The sequence below is a fragment of the Pleurodeles waltl genome, chromosome 3_1, assembly GCF_031143425.1.
Source record: "Pleurodeles waltl isolate 20211129_DDA chromosome 3_1, aPleWal1.hap1.20221129, whole genome shotgun sequence".
Taxonomy (NCBI): Eukaryota; Metazoa; Chordata; class Amphibia; order Caudata; family Salamandridae; genus Pleurodeles; species Pleurodeles waltl.
In genome coordinates, this window is record NC_090440.1 from 797,218,129 (window position 1) to 797,239,815 (window position 21,687).

Below are 21,687 nucleotides of genomic sequence, written 5' to 3' on the forward strand. Positions count from 1 at the left end.
ACCGCCGGCCGCCAGGGTCTCATTGAGGCCCTATGTGTTTCGATTTCTAAAGGAAATGCATTGGCAGACCGGCGGAATGTTCCTCTTGAAACTGGAGTCAATTTATTCAGAAATAGCTATCTTGTGCTTCTGTGAATGTCACACATTAAATCCTCGTCTCTTGTACTGTAATATAGTTCTGTTTCTGGCTAACTGTGTTGTCCTTTAAAAGTACAGCACAGCTATGCCCACCTAAGTAGTCAAGGAGGCACCTGCAGTGGCAATGTGTTTGTGCCTGAGACTGAGAATCAAAGTGTATTTATTCCCAGTGAGCTCTAACGCATAGCCCAAATCTAACAGAGTAGCGTGCTGTCCATCCACAGATTATGCTGTAGCGCCTTGTCCGTTGAAAAATGCACTATATTATAAACCTCTCAGCATTTGAGTCTCAAGGAATGGCGAGAGTGAAGGACTTATCGAGGGTGATCCTACCGAAATAATGCAGATGCAATTAATATTTGTGGAGGATTAGGGAGTTATTCAGGGTAGGTAGTTCCACTGAACTCTATGGGAGCACTTCCCTTGTTTGGAAGGTGAAGTTGACCCCAAGTACAAATGAAGGTGAATTGAATCTTAGGATATGAAACCTGTAGCAGTGCAAACTGATGTGCTTTCTTTTTTGGAGTCAGAACGTAGATGCTGACGTTTCAGTATCCATGTTAAAAGTGCTTAGCTTCGAATTATGTAACATGAGTGAATGCGCGGAGAAAGGCACTCCACGTTTTAATGACCACTATACAAAAGGGACCAGCTGAAAACACTCAATGACAGGCCTTGGGAAATGTTATGATTAAAAAAAAAAAAAACACCATGTCCAAATCTGTGCCCCAGACTGATGCAGCTGTAGGCGGTAAAATGACTCATGTGAACGCAGTGGGACTCTGTGTCTGCATACTTTTATTGTAATCTTTCTTTCACTGAACTGGATTTGTGTGGGACTTCGTGTCTGCGCGTTTTTTTATAGTAATCTTTCTTCCCTTTCAACATTGCTTCAGGAGATTCTGCCAAGGAGAATCCTTACGAGGATGTAGATCTAAAAGGTCGTCACCCAGGTCGAAAATCGCGGCTGTTAACTGAGAACTCGCGAGAATCCTTGCACAAAATGTGGACTCCGCAGGACAGGAAGTACACATCCCCTCCCCAGGTACTGACATTTTTTATTTTTATTTCAGAGAGTATGGTTTTCGTTTCATGACTTATTCTTCTTCCAAGCTATCTCAAAAATTCTGCATGGATTATTATAGCAATAATACATGAATCTTAAATCAATGGCAGACAGTTTGCGGCTGCAATTCTTTTACAACAAAAAGATAATGAACTATGTTTATTATTCTTTCATTGTGAAAGGGTCAGGGCCATGTGGGATGACTGGGATGAGGGGAGTGCAATGTGCACTCCTCCCAGTTCGCATGTCTGTTTGGCCGGCTGTCTCGGGCCAGCCAAATACACATGCACACTGTGCTCTCTCCAGCACGGCACTCTGTTACAAGGCTGGAGAGAGCAGGCCCAGCCTCTTAGTCTGCCTGGCAGTGCCCTTGTTGGGCGCTCCCAGTCAATCCTAACGCTGCTCCGAGCAGCGTCAGGATGGGCCACAGGGCAGGCTGGGAGCCTGTACTTGCTGAGGAGACGAAGGAGGCAGAGGAGCAGTGGCGCTGAGGTATTTTTTATTTTTTATTTTATTTCGGAATTTAATGTTTTTGTTCCCTCTTCCCCAGCCCCGAAACTCGCTGCCCCACCCCTTCAAAGCGCAGCGAGCCGTGACTGATGCCAGAGGACTGGAAAGTTTTGAGTCTACCAAACTAATGAATTGCTGCTACATAGATGGAACCTGTTCATAGTAGGGCCTCATTCTAAGTGCTCCCAGGAATATTGGTAGGGACGATAACAGAAGTCAATGGCTCCCATCAGGATTACAAACGGGACTGTGGTGGCCAATTTGCCTGTCTGGGAGTTTCCTGGTATACTGCATGTTAAGGGGGATGCCTGTGTTGGAGGATGAGCAAGGATTAACCAGCAATGCCCCTATTGTCCCATTCTAAACAACGCTTCCTACAGCATGGGGGGTAGTTGGAAGTTTTTTGCCAGGGTGATTTGGCTTCCAGCCCGACCCTGATTGCAAGTTTCTAGGTTTGACATGTCTAGGTATCACAGGGTGACTCCAGCAGCTAAAAGCTTCGGAAACCTCTGAGTGAAAGTCTGGGGAAATCCATACAGAAACACTAATTCTTATCCATTGTTCTCCAAGAAGATGAAAAGGGGGAGTAGTCCTCATACCCAGAGTTACAAATGGCCCTACTAACATTAACTCAAGGTGGCGCAGAATAGGAGGCCAAACCCTTTCTGATTTGTAACTCCTTCTATAATGGTGGGAGAAGGCTGCAGTCTTTAGTACTACAGAGGGTGGCAGCGTCAGAACATGCTATAAATGAAGTTAAAAGGTTTATTGTGTGGACTGTTAAATGTTTTTTTAACGTACACTATTCAGTTTGCTCCACCATGCCAGAATGTTGCAGTGGCACATGCATGGGCCTGGACAATGTAACAGTATCTTTGTTCAGTGTTGTAACTTACTCAGTACTATCTGCACCATCGGGGTAGTGAAATGCAATGCTCCTTGCTCCAATTACATTATGTGACATTTGACACATTGACATCAAAATAAGTTACCTCATTCATTGTTCACCCTGAGACACTCAATGGAGTAGACTTATGTGATTATTGTGGGTCAATAGCAGCAGCTTTGACCATTACAGAGCAGTTCTATAGTTGCAGTGCTGCTTCCATGCACTAACACTAATACTAATGATAGATGTGCACACACCTCACACAGCCTTTCTTATGTTATTCCTGATTTAAGTATGTCCTACGTCAGATTTTCCAGGCATAAGAGTCATGTACTCATTGAAAAAGGTTTCCCCTGGGCGTCGTCGACCACCATTTGGTGCTTGGTCCATCCTCTTGTGATGTCAGACGGGGCCCTGGAAGTTCCTGTGTGTGGTAGCCATCTTCAGATTCTTTTTTCCACTGTTGGGTCTGGAAGCAAAAGGAGGAGCTCCGAAACCTTTTTAGAACATCATCGAAAAATCAGAAAAAAAGGGGAAGTTTTTTGAAAATCGCAGAATGAGAGAGGTAAAGGGACCAATAGAGAGAAGTGAACTGTTGCTCAGACACATGGCCAGAGAATTAAGGAAGGTAAGGGTCATGGAAAACACCCCTTTTAAATTCTGCCTGAACTGCCACCACAAATGAACACTATGCAGCAATGTACAGCCAGAAACCACAGCCATCTCTGAAGGACATGGGCCTTTCTAACAATTATGAAGAACAGATCAGGGGTGCAGAATCAGGCCACAGAGGATCGGACATAGAAAACGAGGAAGAAACACACGGCGAAAAAAACGACGAAAGACGTCAAAAGGTGACCCGAAAAAGGTAAAAAGTCCGGTGAAAATCTCAGCGGCTAAGATCCCTGAGAAAAAGTCACACAAGGCAGACCCAACATTTAAGAAAATGACGTTATAAAAAATGTCAGCTACAAACAAAGGAGGCCCACGGATCTCAGACCAGGGATACCGATGAAGGCAGCGCGTTGAAACAGACAAAATCCACCATGATGAAAAAAAAAACAAGCTGTCGGAGGAAGAACCGCCTGCTCCGAAAAAGAGACCATTTTCAACACAGGATGTTGAAAGGGCCCTAGAGGTGGAGAAGAAAAGACAGATATTAGAGGCAGAAATGGTGGCACTCCTTCAATGCAAGAAAAAGTTTGACGACACACTAAGGGAATTTAGGATTCCAAGTAAAGCCCTTTACAACCACAGACGTTGAAAAGGAAGAGGCTGCGTTAGAGACTCCGGCGACACCAATGACCCACAAGAGGAGGCCGAGGAGGAATTCTACGACCCCAAAGAGGATGAGGCAACTGGGGGCTTCTAGGATGAATGGTACGATCTCAGCACAGACAGCCCAGAAGAGGAGGTCGACAACTACCCCTCGAGACATTGGCCTCCGGACGACATTACACTTTACAATAGCCTCATAAAGAGGGCAGCTGAAACTTATGGAGTGCCTCTAGAGGAAGAGAAGGGAGACTTGTGTTTTCTCCTAGAAGCTCTCATGCCATCGAGCAAGAGAAACCTGTATCTCCTAGTGCTACCCAGCATACTGGATCAGGGCAAGGAGGCCTTCAAAGAATGAGCTTCAACAAAGGGTGTGACACTAAGGGTAGAAAAGAAGTATAAACGTTTTTCAAAGGACCCCAAATACATCCAGGGAAACACAGTGGCACACTTTATCATTCTCACTATCGCCAGAAGGCGGAGTAATGCACACATCTCCATAGACCCTCCTCCTGAGAAAGAATCCTAGAGGCTGGACATGGTAGTGAGTAAGATGGAAAGAGAGGCTGCAATACAGTGGCAGATAGCGAACTTCAACGCTCTCCTCAACAGATATGGTCACCAACAGTGGGATGAGATTGAGGGGCTGATGATGAAGCTCCCAGAGGATGATGAGAAGTGAGCGAAGGCAATCATCCGAGAAGGAACGAATATCGCCAACACTTGTCTGAAATCAGCCCTAGATGTCACTGATAAAGCGAGCAGACAAATGTGTACGGGCACAACTCTGAGGAAGCATGCCGACATTCAGGCTTCCATTATAAACAAACCTTTTACTGGAGATGCTTTGTTTGATCAAGAGGTAGGTGAGTCCTTACAACAAATTAAAAAGCACAACAAGACAGCAAAGGCAATAGGTGCTCTCCAATACAAAGGTACCTTTAGAAGGGGAGGAAATATGCTCATAAGGCCCACAGGAAGGGCATCCTTTGCAAAAGGGCAACAACAGCCGTAACAAGCTCAGGGTGGTACACACCAGAGTAGTCAACAAGCCGAATAGCAACAGTGGCAGCATCCTGCAAGGCAGTCCTTTCATGGTAGAAGGAGAGCTAAGGGGCAAACCTCCGGAGAAAGAGGAAACTCCAAGTGATTCAGAAATAGCCTCGAGCCCACACACAACCCCAATACCCACAAAAATGGGTAAAGATCAGCACAGATAAGTGGTTTGTAAATGTAGTACACCACGGCTACCGTATAGAACTCACAAACCCTCCACCACCAAATCCACCAAAGAAGAAAAGGTATCAGGAAACAGAAATAGTACAACTAAGGAAGGAAGTAAAAGATTTCCTGCAAAAATATGCAACAGAAAGGATGCCAACAAAGGAGCTGAACAGAGGGAACTGCTCACCCTACTTGCTGGTGCCTGGTGGATAAGGCCAGTCCTGGACCTAAGTTTTATAAACAAATTCATTTGCACACAACACTTCAAAACAATGACACTACAAGAGGTAATCCCACTTCTAAAGAAGGGGAACTAAATGGCAACAATAGACTTAAAAGACACATATTTACACATACCCATAAATCAGGCACACAAAAAGTACTTCAGGTTTGTGCTCAAGAAGGTACACTATCAATTCAATGTCTTGCGTTTAGCATAAAGTCTGCATCAAGGGTTTTTACAAAATGCCTGGCAACAGTTGCATCATTCCTAAGAAGAAAGGGGATTCACGTCTACTCTTACCTGGACGACTGGCTAGTAAAAGCAAATACGAAGGAGAAATGTCAAAGGGGCTTTTGAACAGTGATCAGAACACTACAAAAGCTGACGTTCTTCATAAATCACAAGAAATCATCCCCACAACCACAAATGGAAAAGATCTTCCTAGGAGCAAAACTGGATGCGAAGAAAGCATGAGCGTGCCCTACTCAGAAGAGTGTACAGGCAGTCACAGAGCAAATTCGACTTTACCAGAGGTGGTAATCTTGGACTGTGAGTATAGCCATGAACCTAACGGGCATGATGGCATCATGCATTCCCCTCATGATCCAATTGAGATTCCACATGCGCCCATTCCAAGAATGGTTATGCAACAGCTGGTCACAAGCCACCTGAGTTGGGAGGATCTAGTGGTTGTAACAACAAGGGTACAGAAAGAGGTGCATTAGTGGGCATCCAAAGACATAGCCAGGGGGAGAACTTTCAAGACAACAACTCCATTGGTGACCATTACAACAGACGCATCTCACAAGGGATGGGGAGCACACACATGCAACTTGAAAATTCAGGGCCAGTGGAACAACACCGATTCAATAAAGAACATCAACTTCCTAGAGATTAATACAATGCTACTAGCCCTAAAAGCCTTCGAAACACAAGTAACAGAGAAAACCATACTGATCCAGAAAGACAATGCAACCACAATGATTTACCTGAACAAACAGTGGGGCACAAAGTCACTCACCCTAAGCAAACTAACCCAAGAGATATGGAAATAGGCGATACCACAAGGGATCAACTTACAGGCAGTACACCTGCCAGGGAAGGACAACATAGAAGCATACAAATTGAGCAGACAGGAAAACAGCTCACACAAATGGGAAATAATGCAACAAAGCCTAGAAAAGATCTTCAGACTATGGGACACACCAACAATCGACCTGTTTGCATCTGCAGAAAACAGGAAATGCCAACTCTTCGCCACCACCAATCAGAAGGGAATGTCTCTCACTAAACTGGTCAGTTAGATTTTCCTACACCTTTCCACCAGTTCTCCTAATACCAAGGGTACTGGAGAAGGCCAGACAACTGGAGACAAATCCCATTCTAATAGTCCCACAGTAAGCCAGACAGACCTGGTACTCAAACGTACTTGAATTGTCCAAAGGACAAATGATCAAAATCAAGGTGGAGCTAGACCTGCTCGCTATCCAGAAAGTGCAAGTGTTCCACCCAGAACCAGCAACACTCAGTCTGGCAGCCTGGCACCTGCATACATAGAATTTGGACACCTAATCTTATCGCCTAAAACCATTGAGCTACTGAAGGAGGTTAGAAAGCCAACAACAAGACAAATGCTACACAACACAATGGAAGAGGTGTCTTCTATGGTGCACAAAGAACAATAACTTTGAGACAATATCTAAACACGAAACAGTACTGATATATCTCACATATCTTCTGGACAGCCGGATTAATTACTCATCTCTCAAGGTCCAATTGGCAGCAGTTGTGGCCTACACCAGGGGAGCATCATGTACAAGTTTTTCACCTCACCTGAGATAAAAAAAGGTTCCTAGAGAGTTCCAAAATAATTGCTTCCCCAAGGAAGGCACCAGCCCCGATGTGAAGCTTAAATACAAAAATTAACACAGTTAATTTGAGCACTTTTGAGCCTATGCACAACGCAGAGCTCCATTATACCACACTAAAAACTGCCTTCCTGATAGCAGTCACATCACTACAGAGAGTAAGTGAACTTCAAGCGATAATACAGGAACCATACATACAAATTCACAAGGACAAGGTAGTACTCAGAACAAACCCTCAGTTCCTACCTAAGGTGGTGAGCAAATTCCACGTCAACCAAAGCATCCAGTTGCCAGTGTTCTTTAGGAACTCACAGACACAACTAGAAAGAACATTACATACTCTTGGTGTAAGAAGAACCCTAATATACTAACTACATTAAACCAAACAATTTCACAAGGGGAACCAACTATTTCTTTCTTATGCCAAATCCAGCAAGGGATCACCCGTCACAACAGGAACTATTGCACGATGGATTGTGAAAACAATACACACATGCTACACTTCAGCGAGAAAATCGCTATCTAGTCGCCCTAAAGCACACTCAAAAAGAAAGATGGGCGCAACCCTAGCATTCATGACAAATGTGCCCATAGACAGTATCTGCACATCAGCAACATGAGCATCCCTACACACATTCACCAAGCATTTTTGTGTGGACATACAAATGCATAAGGAAGCTCAGGTGAGACAGAAGGTATTACAGCACCTGTTTGTGAGCTCATCATTTCACCCCAACCAACGCAAGAAAGGGGAAACTGCTACATAATCTAATGCACAGCATGTGAATCCAGAAAAGGATTCATAGTGCAAAATTAAATGGTTACCAGTAGGAGTAGCTTTGCAGCCTGAAGATTTTTCTGGATTCACATGCAACCCATCCACCTCCCTGGAAATGAGAACAAGACAGACAGGTGGGAAGAGGTGTATAAAAGAATAAACTGTTCTTGGGGAAAAAAGAGGGAAGACCAAAGAGAGGAGAACAAAAGACAAGAAAACAGAGAGAAAAAAGAATCTGAAGATGGCTACCATGGACAGGAACTTCTGGGGCACAGCCTGATGTCACACAGAGGACGGACTAAGCATCAAATGGTGGTCGACGGCGCCCAGGATAAAAAAAAGGGAAAACAGACAGTTCCGGACCCAACCACTGGATTGCAGAATAATGTACAGCATGTGAATCCAGAAAACTCTTCAGGCTGCAAAACTACTCCTACTGGTAAGTAACCATTTTGTTATTGCCACTTAAAAGTTTTATGACATTGATTAATGAGGGATTCTCCAATTCACAGCAGATAAAGAAGCCCATTAATCTGCAGTGTGTGTTAAGAGCTCAGTGACTGATAGAACAGTGGCTCCGTGTCACCAGAAATTCCATTTATTGTTCTGAAATACAGTTTGTGGCATAATTGCTAGATGTAATTCTCAATCACAATCATGCTTTGCTATTTCTGGATGAGTTTCCTGGCTGTTGTTTCCAACCATAACAGACCTTATTGTGCGAAGTATTAAATAAAAACTGCCAACCCCACGTTTCTTTAAAATAGGAAAGAAGTCAAAAATCTACATGTCTACAGCAAATAATTCCAGAGTGTGCCAAAGCACCTTCCGTACAGATGTGCTAAAAAGGCAAGAAGCCATGTGTTTGACAATGCCCAGCTGAATATAAGTTTGTAAGGGTGAATGGGTTCACATATTCAAAAATTGTGTGACTCCATATCATACTCACTGGTGGCTTAATGTTGCTTGCAGGGATTGGGCTTCTGTCGCTCCTGAGTATCTGCACATAGTATACTGACTGCTTATTAATAGTGCTTCCTGGAATTGGAGATTTTTTTGCTCTTTGGTGACTCTATCTAGTACCTTTGATAGATGCCACTCTTAAGGATGGCAAAATCTGCATGCATGATTGCGTCTATGCTAAACCTTTCTATAAAAAAATTATTATGCTCAGTGACGTCACTGCACAATTCTTAGAGTAAGTGCTTGTGCTTCCCAAATAACACTAAGCACCACCCATACAGGCCGTAGTACAATCAGCCTTTTCAGGATCCTAATTGAAAGGGCACCAAGGATCCTGAATAAATGGAAGTACTTTGCCACCCCATCAGGGGTAAGAAGCGCTATATAAATGCTATAATAAAATACACATTTATAGGCCAAAAAAAAATAAAAACTACCCAAGCCTCAAGAAGCAAATTGACACGGAATCTTAACTGGTAGACACATAGCAATCTGTGGCCTGTATTAAGCAGTGCAGTACATTTAAATATTTTCAGTAAATAATAGAATTGCATAGGTATTGTCACCAGACAAAACAGATAGTGGGAATAACGGAGGCATTATACAAGTTAATTTCAAATACAGGCAACGTACCATAGCTTGCACTTGCATGCTAAAGTGGTATGTTTTATACAGGGCCGGCTTTAGCTCTGGTGATGCCCGGTGCAACAGTGTTTGTTGGTGCACCCCATTGACCACCTTCACCACGGATTCCTTCATTACCACTCTTTAAACTCAGCAGCAGGTGTTTTGAAAACCATAATATACCATCAAACAAGGTGCCACCAACCAAAGTCCGTGCCCGGTGCGGTGGCACCAGTCGCATCGCCCTAGAGCCGGCCCTGGTTTCATATTCCAACAACTCTTTCTAGAAATGTCTAGGTTTCCATTATTTAGAGGCCAACTGCACACTTTATTCTCCATAAATCTCACAGCCCTGAAACCAATGGCATGGTCAGTTTTCTTTTTGGTAGCGATCTGAGTGGCACACAGGCTCTGAGCTGGCCCACCTTATTTGCTGTCTGTTTGCACTCTTTAAACACTATACGCATCCCTGTTCACGCATCATGACACTTTTCCCCAGATACCTCTGTGTGTTGTTTCACTGTCTCTTGGAAGCGTTTTTATCTCATTGCTATCTTGAGTCTTGCCAAAAACCTAATAACTTGACAAAACAAGGCAATCACCATGACAATACAGTTGACATCTCTATAAACTCCCCTAACGCTCTATCATTACTAATATTGGTTCTCCATTTGGGTATGTTGGTCAGAAATTACTCTGTGCCTCGATACTACAAGATCATTGCTTACTTGATTTTAACAAGCAACCTCCAAATGTCTCTTCAGGATGTTAGGCATGGTTCTCTTACATTTAACCAAATAAATCTGAGATTCTTTTATCATCCAATTTCTCCTCATTTCATAGGACAGAATCTGACCAGAGATCTTTCCACTGGTCAACAAACAAAAATAATTATCACACTTTTCTTACAGAATGTTGCTGTGCATTCGATCTTTGTTTCTCTTGACATATCTCTGAAGCTACAGCTTATTTATCAGAAATCAGTGAGATCACTGACCTCCGTGGCAAATGTTCTGTAAACAAAACTGTCAAAATATATTCTCACTGGTATTTCAGGAGCTAAATATAACAAAATTGCCCATAGGGAAATGTAAACAGAACAATAGTTCCCGACCTGCACAGGTCTTACTGAATAAACTGAAGTCAGAGTTGTGATTTACAACTTCAAAAGCCAATTCTGTCACTCTCAAATCAAGGGAGCTGTAAACATACCCAGAGTCACTATTAGGCACAGTAATTATGTAATGATTCTGCCTTTGTTGGGTTTATCATTGCATTCAATGCAGAGAAAATAATCCCTGATATCTCCTCACATAGTGAGCAAAGGGACCAAGCCATACTCTAGCTTAACTAAATCCCTAACTGGCCATTCTTTGAGCCTGCCGTCCTCAAAGTGTCAGGCTTTATGAGGGTGTGAAGCCATCACGATATATTATAATGCATTGTGAGTCTCAAATATCTTTGAGATTTACAATGTCAACATTGCCATTCTTGCGAACTGTAAGGAAAAGAGGCCAGTATAGAGGGGGCTATGCCTTCCTTACAATTCACAAGGTAAGGCTTTGTGATTGCTCATATAATGCCATTTTCATTTGTCAACAACCACACTGAATACACTTACAGCTGTTCAAGTGGGACAGCTTCTGCTGTTTGAATGACATCTTTGGGGGATGGAAGCCAACAGTGGGTCCATGGGTCACTGCTTGCTCAACCGAGTTTACTTTTCTCAGTATGAACTCTTCCATCATTTCAGTCTCTATCCATTTATGAGATAGTGGTAGCAATAATGGTAGCTTTCATATATGAAAGCTGAGATGGATGTCTGCTGTAAACATTTTTCTCTCATGTCTACTTTTACGTCCAGACTCCAGAAATACTGCTTCATGTATACTGATTCCAAGGATTATGTAAATTCTTTGGTTCAGCCTCTTTGTGCTGTACTAGAATAATATGCCTAAATTTCTCAGGTTGCAACTTGCCCAACATCTGTTCTAAGATGTTTTGGGACTTAATTTAAACCTGAACAAATGACTAGTTTGCTTAAGAAACCTAAGGCCTGATTTAGAGTTTGGAAGGTGGGTTATTGCATCACAAAGTGACGGCTATCCCATGCACCGTATTACGATCTCCATAGACTATTATGGGATAGTAACTCAATGGATGGGATATCCATGACGTTTGTGACGCAGTTATCCCCCTCCGCCAAACTCTAAATCAGGCTTCTAAACCTGACCCCATGGATTTTCACAAGACCAATTACCCCATGTCCCGTCTTTGATAAACTAAATGGAAAAAATTGTATCCACCCAATGTTACAATCAAATTTACCAAAAACCTTGATAATCTCTTAGCAATTGGGTTTCTGGCCTTGATGTAGGACAGAGGTAGTGAATATACAGGTGTTGGTTGTTGCTTTGTTTATTCTCGTTGAAGGTGAACCTTGTATGCTGGCCATTTTTGGTCTTTCACATATGTTTGTTAAAGTGGGCCATGTTTCTGAATTGGATGTCTCCTTTCCTCTCTGAATGATTAGTTTGTTAACGTTCAAAATTCCAAGTACCCAAAATTTCTTCTAACTTGTGATGTGACCCACTGCTATATTCGTATCTCTATAATGATCAGTATCTACAGAAAACTCTTGAGATATTTTGTCTACTCAATGATATGATATCCAGCTGTAGTCACAGAGTAATCTTCTGTTTTCAACACTGCCAAACTCAATTCTTTTGTGGTGCTTCTTGAAGACTGTATCACAAGATCCTCTCTGAGACTCAACTCATTAAAGACAGATTACCTTCCCCTATACTTGGGTGAAGGGCACCTAAAACTGTAGACCTGTCAAACATAACATTCTTGTGATGGTTTTATGCCCTCTACCTTTTTCCGTCAATAACATTCCCGGAATTAACAGTGCACTCTTAATTCTCACTCAAAACCCACATTTCCACCTGAACAAAAGCAGCCACTATCAACTCACATTCTTTTGGCAAATTAAGTTTGTGTGCTTGAATTAATCACAGCCACTGGCAGTTCAGGACGGACTGTTCCCAAGAGAAGCAGGGATGGTACTGATTTGTTTTGCCTAGAGAGGCATGTTGGATAAAACAATGATGGACTGGAATGCGGCCCGAGTGATTGCTGGTGCCTGAGATTAATTCAATCATTCTATCCGTCACCTTGTTGTTGTTGCAGTTTATGCCCTAGGTGTGACGGTATGCCCAGATATTGGTCCTGTGCTCACTGCACCATAGGACTCAAGATATACCTCACTAATAAGACTTATTGGCTCGAAACCGGTCTGGGACTGCTTGTGGTCCTTTCTGGTGGGGGTCTTGCCTGGTAGCTCCAGACTGACTGTTCCAATGAGGAACAGAGTTGATTCTGATTTGCATAAGGTAGGCCTTTGTCTACTGCTGCATGGTGCTCGACAAATTATGGATTGGATGGTGGCCCAAGCAATTGCCAGTGGCTGAGATTAATTAAGGCATTCCATTGATCACCTTGTTGTTGTTGCATTCTCTTTCATTCTCCAGTCACACTAGGTCCTCCGATCATACCCATTCTATTTTCATCCCTCGCTATACTTCCTCTTTCCTCATTTTTTTCTTACGTATGTTAAAATGATAGGTACCCCTGTTCTGGACGTCCCCTCTTTCTTCTTCATGGCCCACTTCATCTTACTCTTTTATTCTCCTGCTTACTTCTCTTTTTTATGGTTACAGTGCAGGCAGCTTGTATACAATACTTCACAGAGGCAACACCTCGCTTATGGTTAAATGGCTTGATTGTCAGTCTCAGTTGCTGCCTTCTTATTTGTAGCCTTCTTCCCTATTATTGTTTGTCCCGCCCAGAGAAGCTTTTTGATTTCGCTGTCTCTAGAATGGATTTTTTTTAAATCCCACAAATTCATACATGCTTCCCTCACCCCTCCCCATTCGGATTTTCCATTTGATTTCTTTTAACTACTACCCTCTTACCCCCCACTGAGGGAGTTGATTCTCCTCTCTTCTACTTTTGCTCAGTCACCTACTGCTCTAAAGCTGTAACTGAAGGAGTTCTAATTCTGCTGCTGCTGCCTTCGCTCTGCCTAAGGTCACAGCTCTCCTGGCTGGATCTCACTCTGCAGAACATTAGGATTTGGCAACGAGACAGACATGCCTAGGAATCCCTTTCCTGTGGATAGCCCATGTGACAGATAAGGCAAGCTCAACACTGTGGACTTGCGGCAGGCGGGACCCACCAACCAGTCTGTGCTGCTAAGCATGCTTTGTGTTGTAGTGCCTTGACATGTAGCCGGGGCCTTCTGCAGCCTGCTTTGTACTCCCCACCCCCAAACATGAACTGGAGGAGGAGCCACCTCAGCTGCTGCACCTAACGTGACATGGAAAATAAAGGAGTGAAACAGTGGGATGCTACCCTAGTTCAGTTCTGCAAGCGGTGGCTTCCCTCTGTGCTCTACACTCAGGGTCCCAGACCCCATATAGGAAACTCAGGCAGGCTGGTGCCTGACAATAAAATAGCATGTTGGGTGTTGTTTTGTGGAGAGCACCATCTTGGTCATCCTGTGTCACTCTTCAGCTGGTCAGTATCTAGGTCATGATGAGAGACCTAGACAGAGCAGCACTGAGGGTGCTCTATTCTGTCTGTCTACATCAGAAAGTAGCTTTGCCTAGTGAAGTGCAGGAGGTTCAGATGTTTCCTCACAGATGTCTTGGAGAGGCCTGGTACATGTGGCCACCAGACCTTTCTCCATCGAACTCCAGAATGAATGGAGGGGGTCAGTTGGGTCTCTCTCTGCACGCGTTGAGTGTTAATGTGTGCTGAGCAGGCAATATGTTAGCGTTCAAAGAAATGAATATTTTTTTCAAAGAGGTTTTGAGGTGCCTGCAGTATCACTCATTAAAGGTGTGTATATACCCGCACAGAATCACAGTTCCTGGGAAAGCAGACAAGATTTAATGATGATTTTGTCATTTAGTGGTGATTCTACATAGTTTGGAGAAAATGTGCAATTTGACTTTTATGTTTCATGTTAAAGAAGTATTCGTTATATTATGACATTATAACAGTAACTGTTCATTTATTAACAGAAATAGATCATTTACATTTCAGTTTGCATTCAATAAGCATATACCTGCTGTTATAGATGTAAGCATGTATTCCATCAGTTACCTGTAGAAACAAAGCAGTAGTTGTCCTTCTTTTAATGAATACAATTCTAGCTGTCAGAGAAGAAACCATGCTGTTTGCTCCTGTTTGCAAACCTGAAACCCTCTCGGGAGGAAAGCTTTCTGCCATGTTTTGTAGAAATCTTGCAGGTGTTTGAGATAAATAGCGTTAAAATGTGCTCTTCCGACATGGCACAGTGCCTATGTCTCTTGCCTATCTTACAAATGTGATACTTTAGGAAATCTAAGAGATTTCACCCATATTGTTTTGGCCACTGGATTTGGTTGATATTGGCTCTTCTCGAACTGTTTTCATTTCAATATCATCCAGCATTTTTGATCCTGTTGATAATTCATCACTATTGAGGTCATCAGCTGTAGGTCACCAGACTTATATTCTCCCTTTAGTTTTCACAAACTTGATGTTTGGGGTACATGAAGATTGAAACAGTTGAGAAGTTTACATGCAATTAATGGTTGGTGAAACAAGGAGCACGACTGACCAGCCTCCCTGATATATTACTAAGTGAAAATACATGATGTCATGGTCTGGGACCATCAGTGCAGCACTGCCTATGTAGGAGATTGGAAGGGCTTCTAACTGGCATTGGAATACTAACAAGCCCCAGCTGGACAGCCCTATGGAAAGACAGTTGGAAAGAACAGAAGACCTACTGGCATCATCAAAGTAGAAAAGAAGAAATATCCTCTCTACACATGAGATTCACAGTTGCTTCCTATGGCACATCATAGGAGAACTGCAACAAATTCGAAATTGTAGCCTGCCCTTATTTTGGCGAACCAAACATGAATCCAGCTTACTAGAACAATAGAGCACTGTGTTTCAGCAGGTTATCCACCCTGGTTCTCCTGAAGACTTTTGCTAAACTCTAGTTAAACCTTCTAAAACCAGCCACAAATCCTTTCGCCCAACTTGATCAGCCAGAAGTCCTCGACTATGTTTCTGCACTCTGACTAAAGACAGTTGATAAGGCAGATTTTTCCTAAATACTAGTCTCTTCTGCCTAATACTTAGACTAGGCTTCACTGAGGCGAACCAGTATTATACATTCCTAGAACTCTTCCTCACTGATGTAAGCATGGAAAGCCTCCACTTTGAGATCCTCAGTAACCACCAGGCCCTCACCATAGAACCACATTCCTCCCTTTTGAAAGGCCCTGCCACATTAAGCAATGCCACCTCACACTTCATCTATACACTCAGCATGACTGAGCCTTAGTTTGAAGCCTTAGAATGAAAAATATTACACTAAAGAGTGAAACTCCGAAAGTAGCTGTTGCCGATACAGAATCTGCGCCAATGTGTTCTCCTTCAAATTCCATACAACAGCTTCCCAAAAATGCAACATGATCTTGTAAATATAATGAACCAATGATACAGCAGGAAATTTGATTTACCTATTCATCTATCCCAAATTGCAGAGCTCTCATCAAAGCCCTCAATATATTTTTTAAAAGATAATATAAACTAGGTGAAGGTCCAGTCACGTTTCGTTTGAGACATCAAGTGTAAAAGGAAATGTGGAGCACAAAGTTGCCAGGTTGAAAGACCTTTCCAAACAATGAAGAGCCAAAAAGCATGCTCACCTCTATATCATTGAGGTCTTGTATCATGGTGGCCATGAATGACAGCTGGTGAACCCAGAAGGATGAGGAGGCAAGGGATTCGCTGTATCAACAGCAGTTCCAGCTTCGGTTTCTGCACTTACTGGCCATGCTACTGGATTGTATATGAAGCCTTTTCTATAGTAAATGACCACGGCCCGCCAGAATTAAATAACACTTTGCTCCATTTATCTAAATGGTGGGAAACACTTTAAACACATTCTCCTTACAGCAGTTGGATTTCTCTTCACATTGACATGTCGTACCTAAATTGTATTGTGGTAGCATAGCACCCAGATGTCACTGCAATTGAAGAAGAGGAAAATTGCAGGTGGTGAACTTGTGGTCACTTGTAGAAAACATAAGGCAGGAGATACCACCGTCCACACAAAGTTTCATGTAAATATAGGACAAGTCATTGACAGCCTCTGTCAGGAAGCTATTCTGTCTCTAGAACAGGTGATATTTAATCCATTTTAAGCTCATCCAAATGTATACTTTTAAATGTATTCTGTAGTGGAAACTACCGTATTATACCGTATTTGAACAAACTTCAAAGTTTTAAATGGCATGGAGAGGCTGGTTGAGGGGTGGTTTACAAAGACAGGAACAAGATTTACTTTTGAGTTAAGTGTACTAAAACTGTTCAGGAAAGAAAAGGGATGTGCAGCTAACAACCTAATTATAAAATGCTGGGCAACTCATGACATTACTGCAGCCAGCACCGCTGTAGTACTGTAAATGTTTACTGTAATACCAGCTCAGATGTACTCTAACTAATAAGTCTTGAACTGTTTTACTACTAACAAGATAATAAAGAAACCTGCAAACCTGAATGTGCACCCTAAACCTTTTTGAATTAAGGATTTATGGTGTAATAACATTATTGCATGGATGCCCTGGGTCTCTGCTGACTTTCAGGAGTCTGGTTGATATTGCTGGGAAAGAGTATACTATCGACTTTACCTGGTATCTTCATCTCCTGCCTCTCCCCTTAGAAGTGTCCATTCGGAATGATACTCCTGCACCGTTCAGGTAATGTACAAAGGTTGACTGTGATCATGTGGAAGAGCAGAAGGTCAAACTTCATGATCGCTGCTTCTTTTGTAATTCAAGGTTCTGGGAAGGAGATACATTGGAGCATGGTGCAGACCTTTGCAAAGCCTCAAAAGTCTTGGTGCGACCATTAACAAGTAGGCACCTGCACTTGACTGGCCACCCAGTACCGTTAACAAGCAAATTTTTGCTCTGGTCTAGCCACCCAGCACAAGAGTCTTGGAATTACCACTAAGAAGTAAGCTCCAGCTCCTGACTGGCCATCCAACTCAAGAGTCTTGGAACTACCTTCGACAAGTTAAGTCCTGCTTCTGGTTGGCCTCCTGTTCTGTGATTTTCTTTTTTTAAGTGATCTTTATTTGCTGTTGAGTATTAACATCATATTTAACAAAAAGAAGTAGAGTAACCAAATCATGGCACCCATAATGGTCTCATAGTACAGCTTCCACGGCCAGTGAATTGGGTAAACATTAAGAGATGCGGAACTTAAAATCCCAATTGTCTATTGCCTGAGATCCAAACCCAATGTTACTGGGGTAACAATCTTTCCAGTTAGCACATATTCAATCAAATTTTGGTGGGCCACCACAATCTTTATGTACCGTTGTTTCTGTTATAGTGCTTCAGTCAAACGCAGCCTTCCATTTAGCGATATGTGGCGCTTCTTCTGCCCGCCATGGCTGGGCAATACCTCTTTTGGCATTCAACAAACCAAGTCCGAGGAACTGTTTTGAAAATCTGTTTGTTTGTATATCTTCAATAATGTACACCTGCAAGGATTCCTTTTTAATAGTGTAACCAATGACAAGACATCAGCAATTTTGAGTCAGTTTCTCTGAAAAATCTACACCCCCACACTGAGTGAAAAATTCCCCTATTCCATGCTACAATGTAATTACATAGGTGATGACTCACTGCCCATTCACCATACATTATATCCAATGTAGGAACTAAATTTGCATTAGCATAAGCCTTGTAGCTATTGCTATCTGTCTAAGAGCTACAGGTGCTTCTTGCCACTCTCCACCTTCCAGTTCACCCAGCTCCGCCTACTGCCGAAGTTGCAAAAACTGTCTGATGTGCGAATTGCAAGTGTTTAATATATTTGGGATATTTTGGTGACTTATATTGGAGCTGAGAGGATTTTTACTTTGAGTGGGCTGAACTGTGGAATTTCTTCCACCTTCTTGAGATGTGGTGAGAGAGAAAGCCTAAGCTTGTGGTAGAAGGAACATTGGGATTCAGGAAGGCCGTATCCTTTTAGCAATGCGGCAAATGATAGAATGCCTAAATTAGTAGTTATGTTGCCAAAAATTGACACCCCAAGTCTGTCCCATCCCTCAAAGGCTTCTCATGATGCCTGTTCTGTAAGGAATGTGCCCATTCACAATGGTCTATGTATAAGTTGTTCCCACCTTCCAGTCCCCCACTATTTGTCTCTCTCTGCACAGTGAATATCATTCAGGCTGATGGGGGGATGTCACAAGGCAATTGACCCCCAAAAGGAAGTGTCTTGGGTCCCTACCAACACCCAGTATGCTGGTTTTTGCTCGGGGTCAAATAGCCATTTGTTAATACCAACTGGCAGTGTTATTGCAGTTTGCAATTTTCATTCAAATACCTTGAGTGTCCATAAGGGTTGTGGCTGTAGGGGCTTGGGGATGAGGCAAAGAGTGAATCACAACACTAGACTTGATGGTTGTCAGATGAATAATGTCCAACTATGTGTTAGCACCTTATCTTTGCCTCCAAAATCATCAGTCATTATCTGACTCAAAGAGACATCATTGAAATATTTTGTAGTAATTTTACTTATAAATTAACATATCCTTTACACTTGCACTGCGGTTTATTTGGTTGAGATCATACATTCTATATCTGTTTAAAGCCCTTCCAATATCCCATGAAGTGGTTACTTTATACGTTTTTATGAAATAATACATTTGATTCCCTTCATCTCATAGCTTACTTCCAATATGGACTCAATGTACACTTCTAATTTAATAGTTTAAACTTTGTACACGTGTAAAATATTAACATAGTGATGTTGTTACTTTTACAGCTTCCCTCAAAGCCCAGTAGCCATTCCCTGCGAGTTGGAAATGTGTCTGAGAGGAAGAATCGCCGGTTACCCCGAATTTCTAAGAGGCATAGCCACGATGATATGCTGCTGCTGGCCCAGCTCTCCATCCCCTCCTCGCCCTCCAGCCTCAACGAAGACAGCTTGAGCACCACCAGCGAATTGCTGTCCACACGCAGAGCTAGGAGGATCCCTAAGGTAAGAGAACCATCATCCCTGATAGGCAAGCTGTAATCCAAAGAGGTAAAACATGTGTCTCTGTCTCACTAACAACTTTTCTGCCCAGTCAACCTCTTCCCTTTGCGCAGAAACATCAGTTTCAATTGAACCTAGACTGGTTAGATAATGAGAGTTCTAGGTGTGTTCCTGAAGAAGAGTGGAGGGATATCACCACATCATCTGTATTCCAGTCAGAGCAAATGAGGAAAGGCAAGACCTGCTCATTGGTGTGTGACATTCAAGCTACCATACACAGTGGATGCTGAGTGGAGGGAACCAGGATATGATAATTAGCGTGTAGTGGGACCCTCAAACTCTGCATCCTAGTGCCACTAAACTACTGCACTATTGCCAGCTACAAACTTGCACATGCCATGACTGTTTAATAATACACTTATGAAAAGCCACATCTTCTCTGTGGACTAGAGGAAATGTTTGTGTCAATGGCTGGGTTTTTGTAGATCTGTTGTGAACAATTTATTATCTGATGCACAATATTCTTATATTTTTAATAAGCTTCATCCTACCTCTAGGCATCTGAACCCTATACTTCACTCCTTGTGTGATAGACTCTTCTTTATACCTGCAATCCCCTTTCTCTCTGGCCCTATGTGACCACATTTGTTTTCTTTTTTCTTAGTGACGTGTTTACTTAGATCACATCATAGATTTATATTCTACTAAATACTATGCAGTTAACAAAGGACCTTAGTTAGAGTTTGGCCGATGAGCTACTTCGTCTCAAACATGACGAATGTCTCGTCCACCACATTACAATTGCATTAAAGACTATGGCACATGGGATCCATCACATTTTGACAGAGTATCCCATCCTCCAAACTCTAAATAAAGCCTTACATTATTTGACCACTGCAAGGAAGGTACTCAGAGATATTATCAAAGTCTTTGGGTGAGGGTCATTGATAAGAGCCAATGTACAGCACAGCATCACTTTTCTGTAGCCTTCTAGTTCAACAAAGCTAAAGCCTGCAGGGCCCCTTCGGGACTGCTTGATTCAGGATGGGCTTAAAAGGCCTCTTTACAAGCTATAGCCTTAATATTTAAAGTGCCTATTTTGAGTGTGCCTGTGGCTGTGAAGCAATCGTTAAAATTCTGCTTGACATTTAAGGGGAGTTTTCTCTTCCACAGATCCCTAGTTGGAATCATTTATATAAATTAATAAATAATAGTGGGATGTATGAAGCACGGCATTCCAATACAGCTCATACTAAATATAAAGCTGTTCTCAAGAGAAATTTAGTGTCTGTGTCTTTTCAAAGTTATCTTAGCCAGATAAAGTCAATAAAGGTGCAAGCTATCTCTCTATGTTCTCGAAGCTTGTGCCACAACCTTGCCAAACTTGTCTGATATCAATAAGTGTACTTCATGGGTTCTTGCATTTTCAATCATTGTCCCTTCCACCTAATGCAATTCAGGTTTACCTGATGTAACTTACCATTCTCTTGTAAGTGTTGTAGGTTCTGAAGCTTCAAGTTGTAACATAACGCACAGTTGCTGGGCACTTGCCCGGTGCTAAAACACAAATACCCTCATTACAACCCTGGTGGTCAAAGACCGCCAGGGTTGAATTGGCAATCGTACCGCCAACAGGCTGGCGGTACAATTCGCCATATTTTGCCACCGGTGGTTTCCCACCATCGTTGTCCTGGTGGTTATAATCTGCCAGGGCAGCGCTGCTTGCTGGGGATTATGACTCCCCTTCCCACCAGCCTGTCAATGGTGGTAGAGACCGCCATGGAAAGGCTGGTGGGAAGGGGAGTCATGGGGCCCCTGGGGGCCCCTGCACTTGGCATGGGCAGGTCAGGGGACCCCAGGCACAGCCCCACCCTGCTTTTCACTGTCTGCACAGCAGACAGTGAAAAGCGCAACAGGTGCAGCTGCACCCGTCGCACGGCCGCAACACCGCACGGCCGCAACACCGTCGTCTCCATTAGGAGCCGGCTGCAATGTTACGGCCAA

The 21,687-nt window shown here is 42.8% G+C and overlaps 1 protein-coding gene across 5 annotated transcripts in view; it reads left to right on the forward strand.

Moving 5' to 3' along the window:
* DENND2B (DENN domain containing 2B) overlaps positions 1 to 21,687 on the forward strand; it is a 916,594-nt gene that overhangs the window by 603,277 nt on the left and 291,630 nt on the right. For all 5 annotated transcript variants that reach the window (XM_069223658.1, XM_069223659.1, XM_069223660.1 and 2 more), the window contains 2 exons: positions 1,035 to 1,183; positions 19,471 to 19,686. In XM_069223658.1, the coding sequence (XP_069079759.1) occupies positions 1,035 to 1,183; positions 19,471 to 19,686 (365 nt within the window). The remainder of the gene's footprint in view (positions 1 to 1,034; positions 1,184 to 19,470; positions 19,687 to 21,687) is intronic.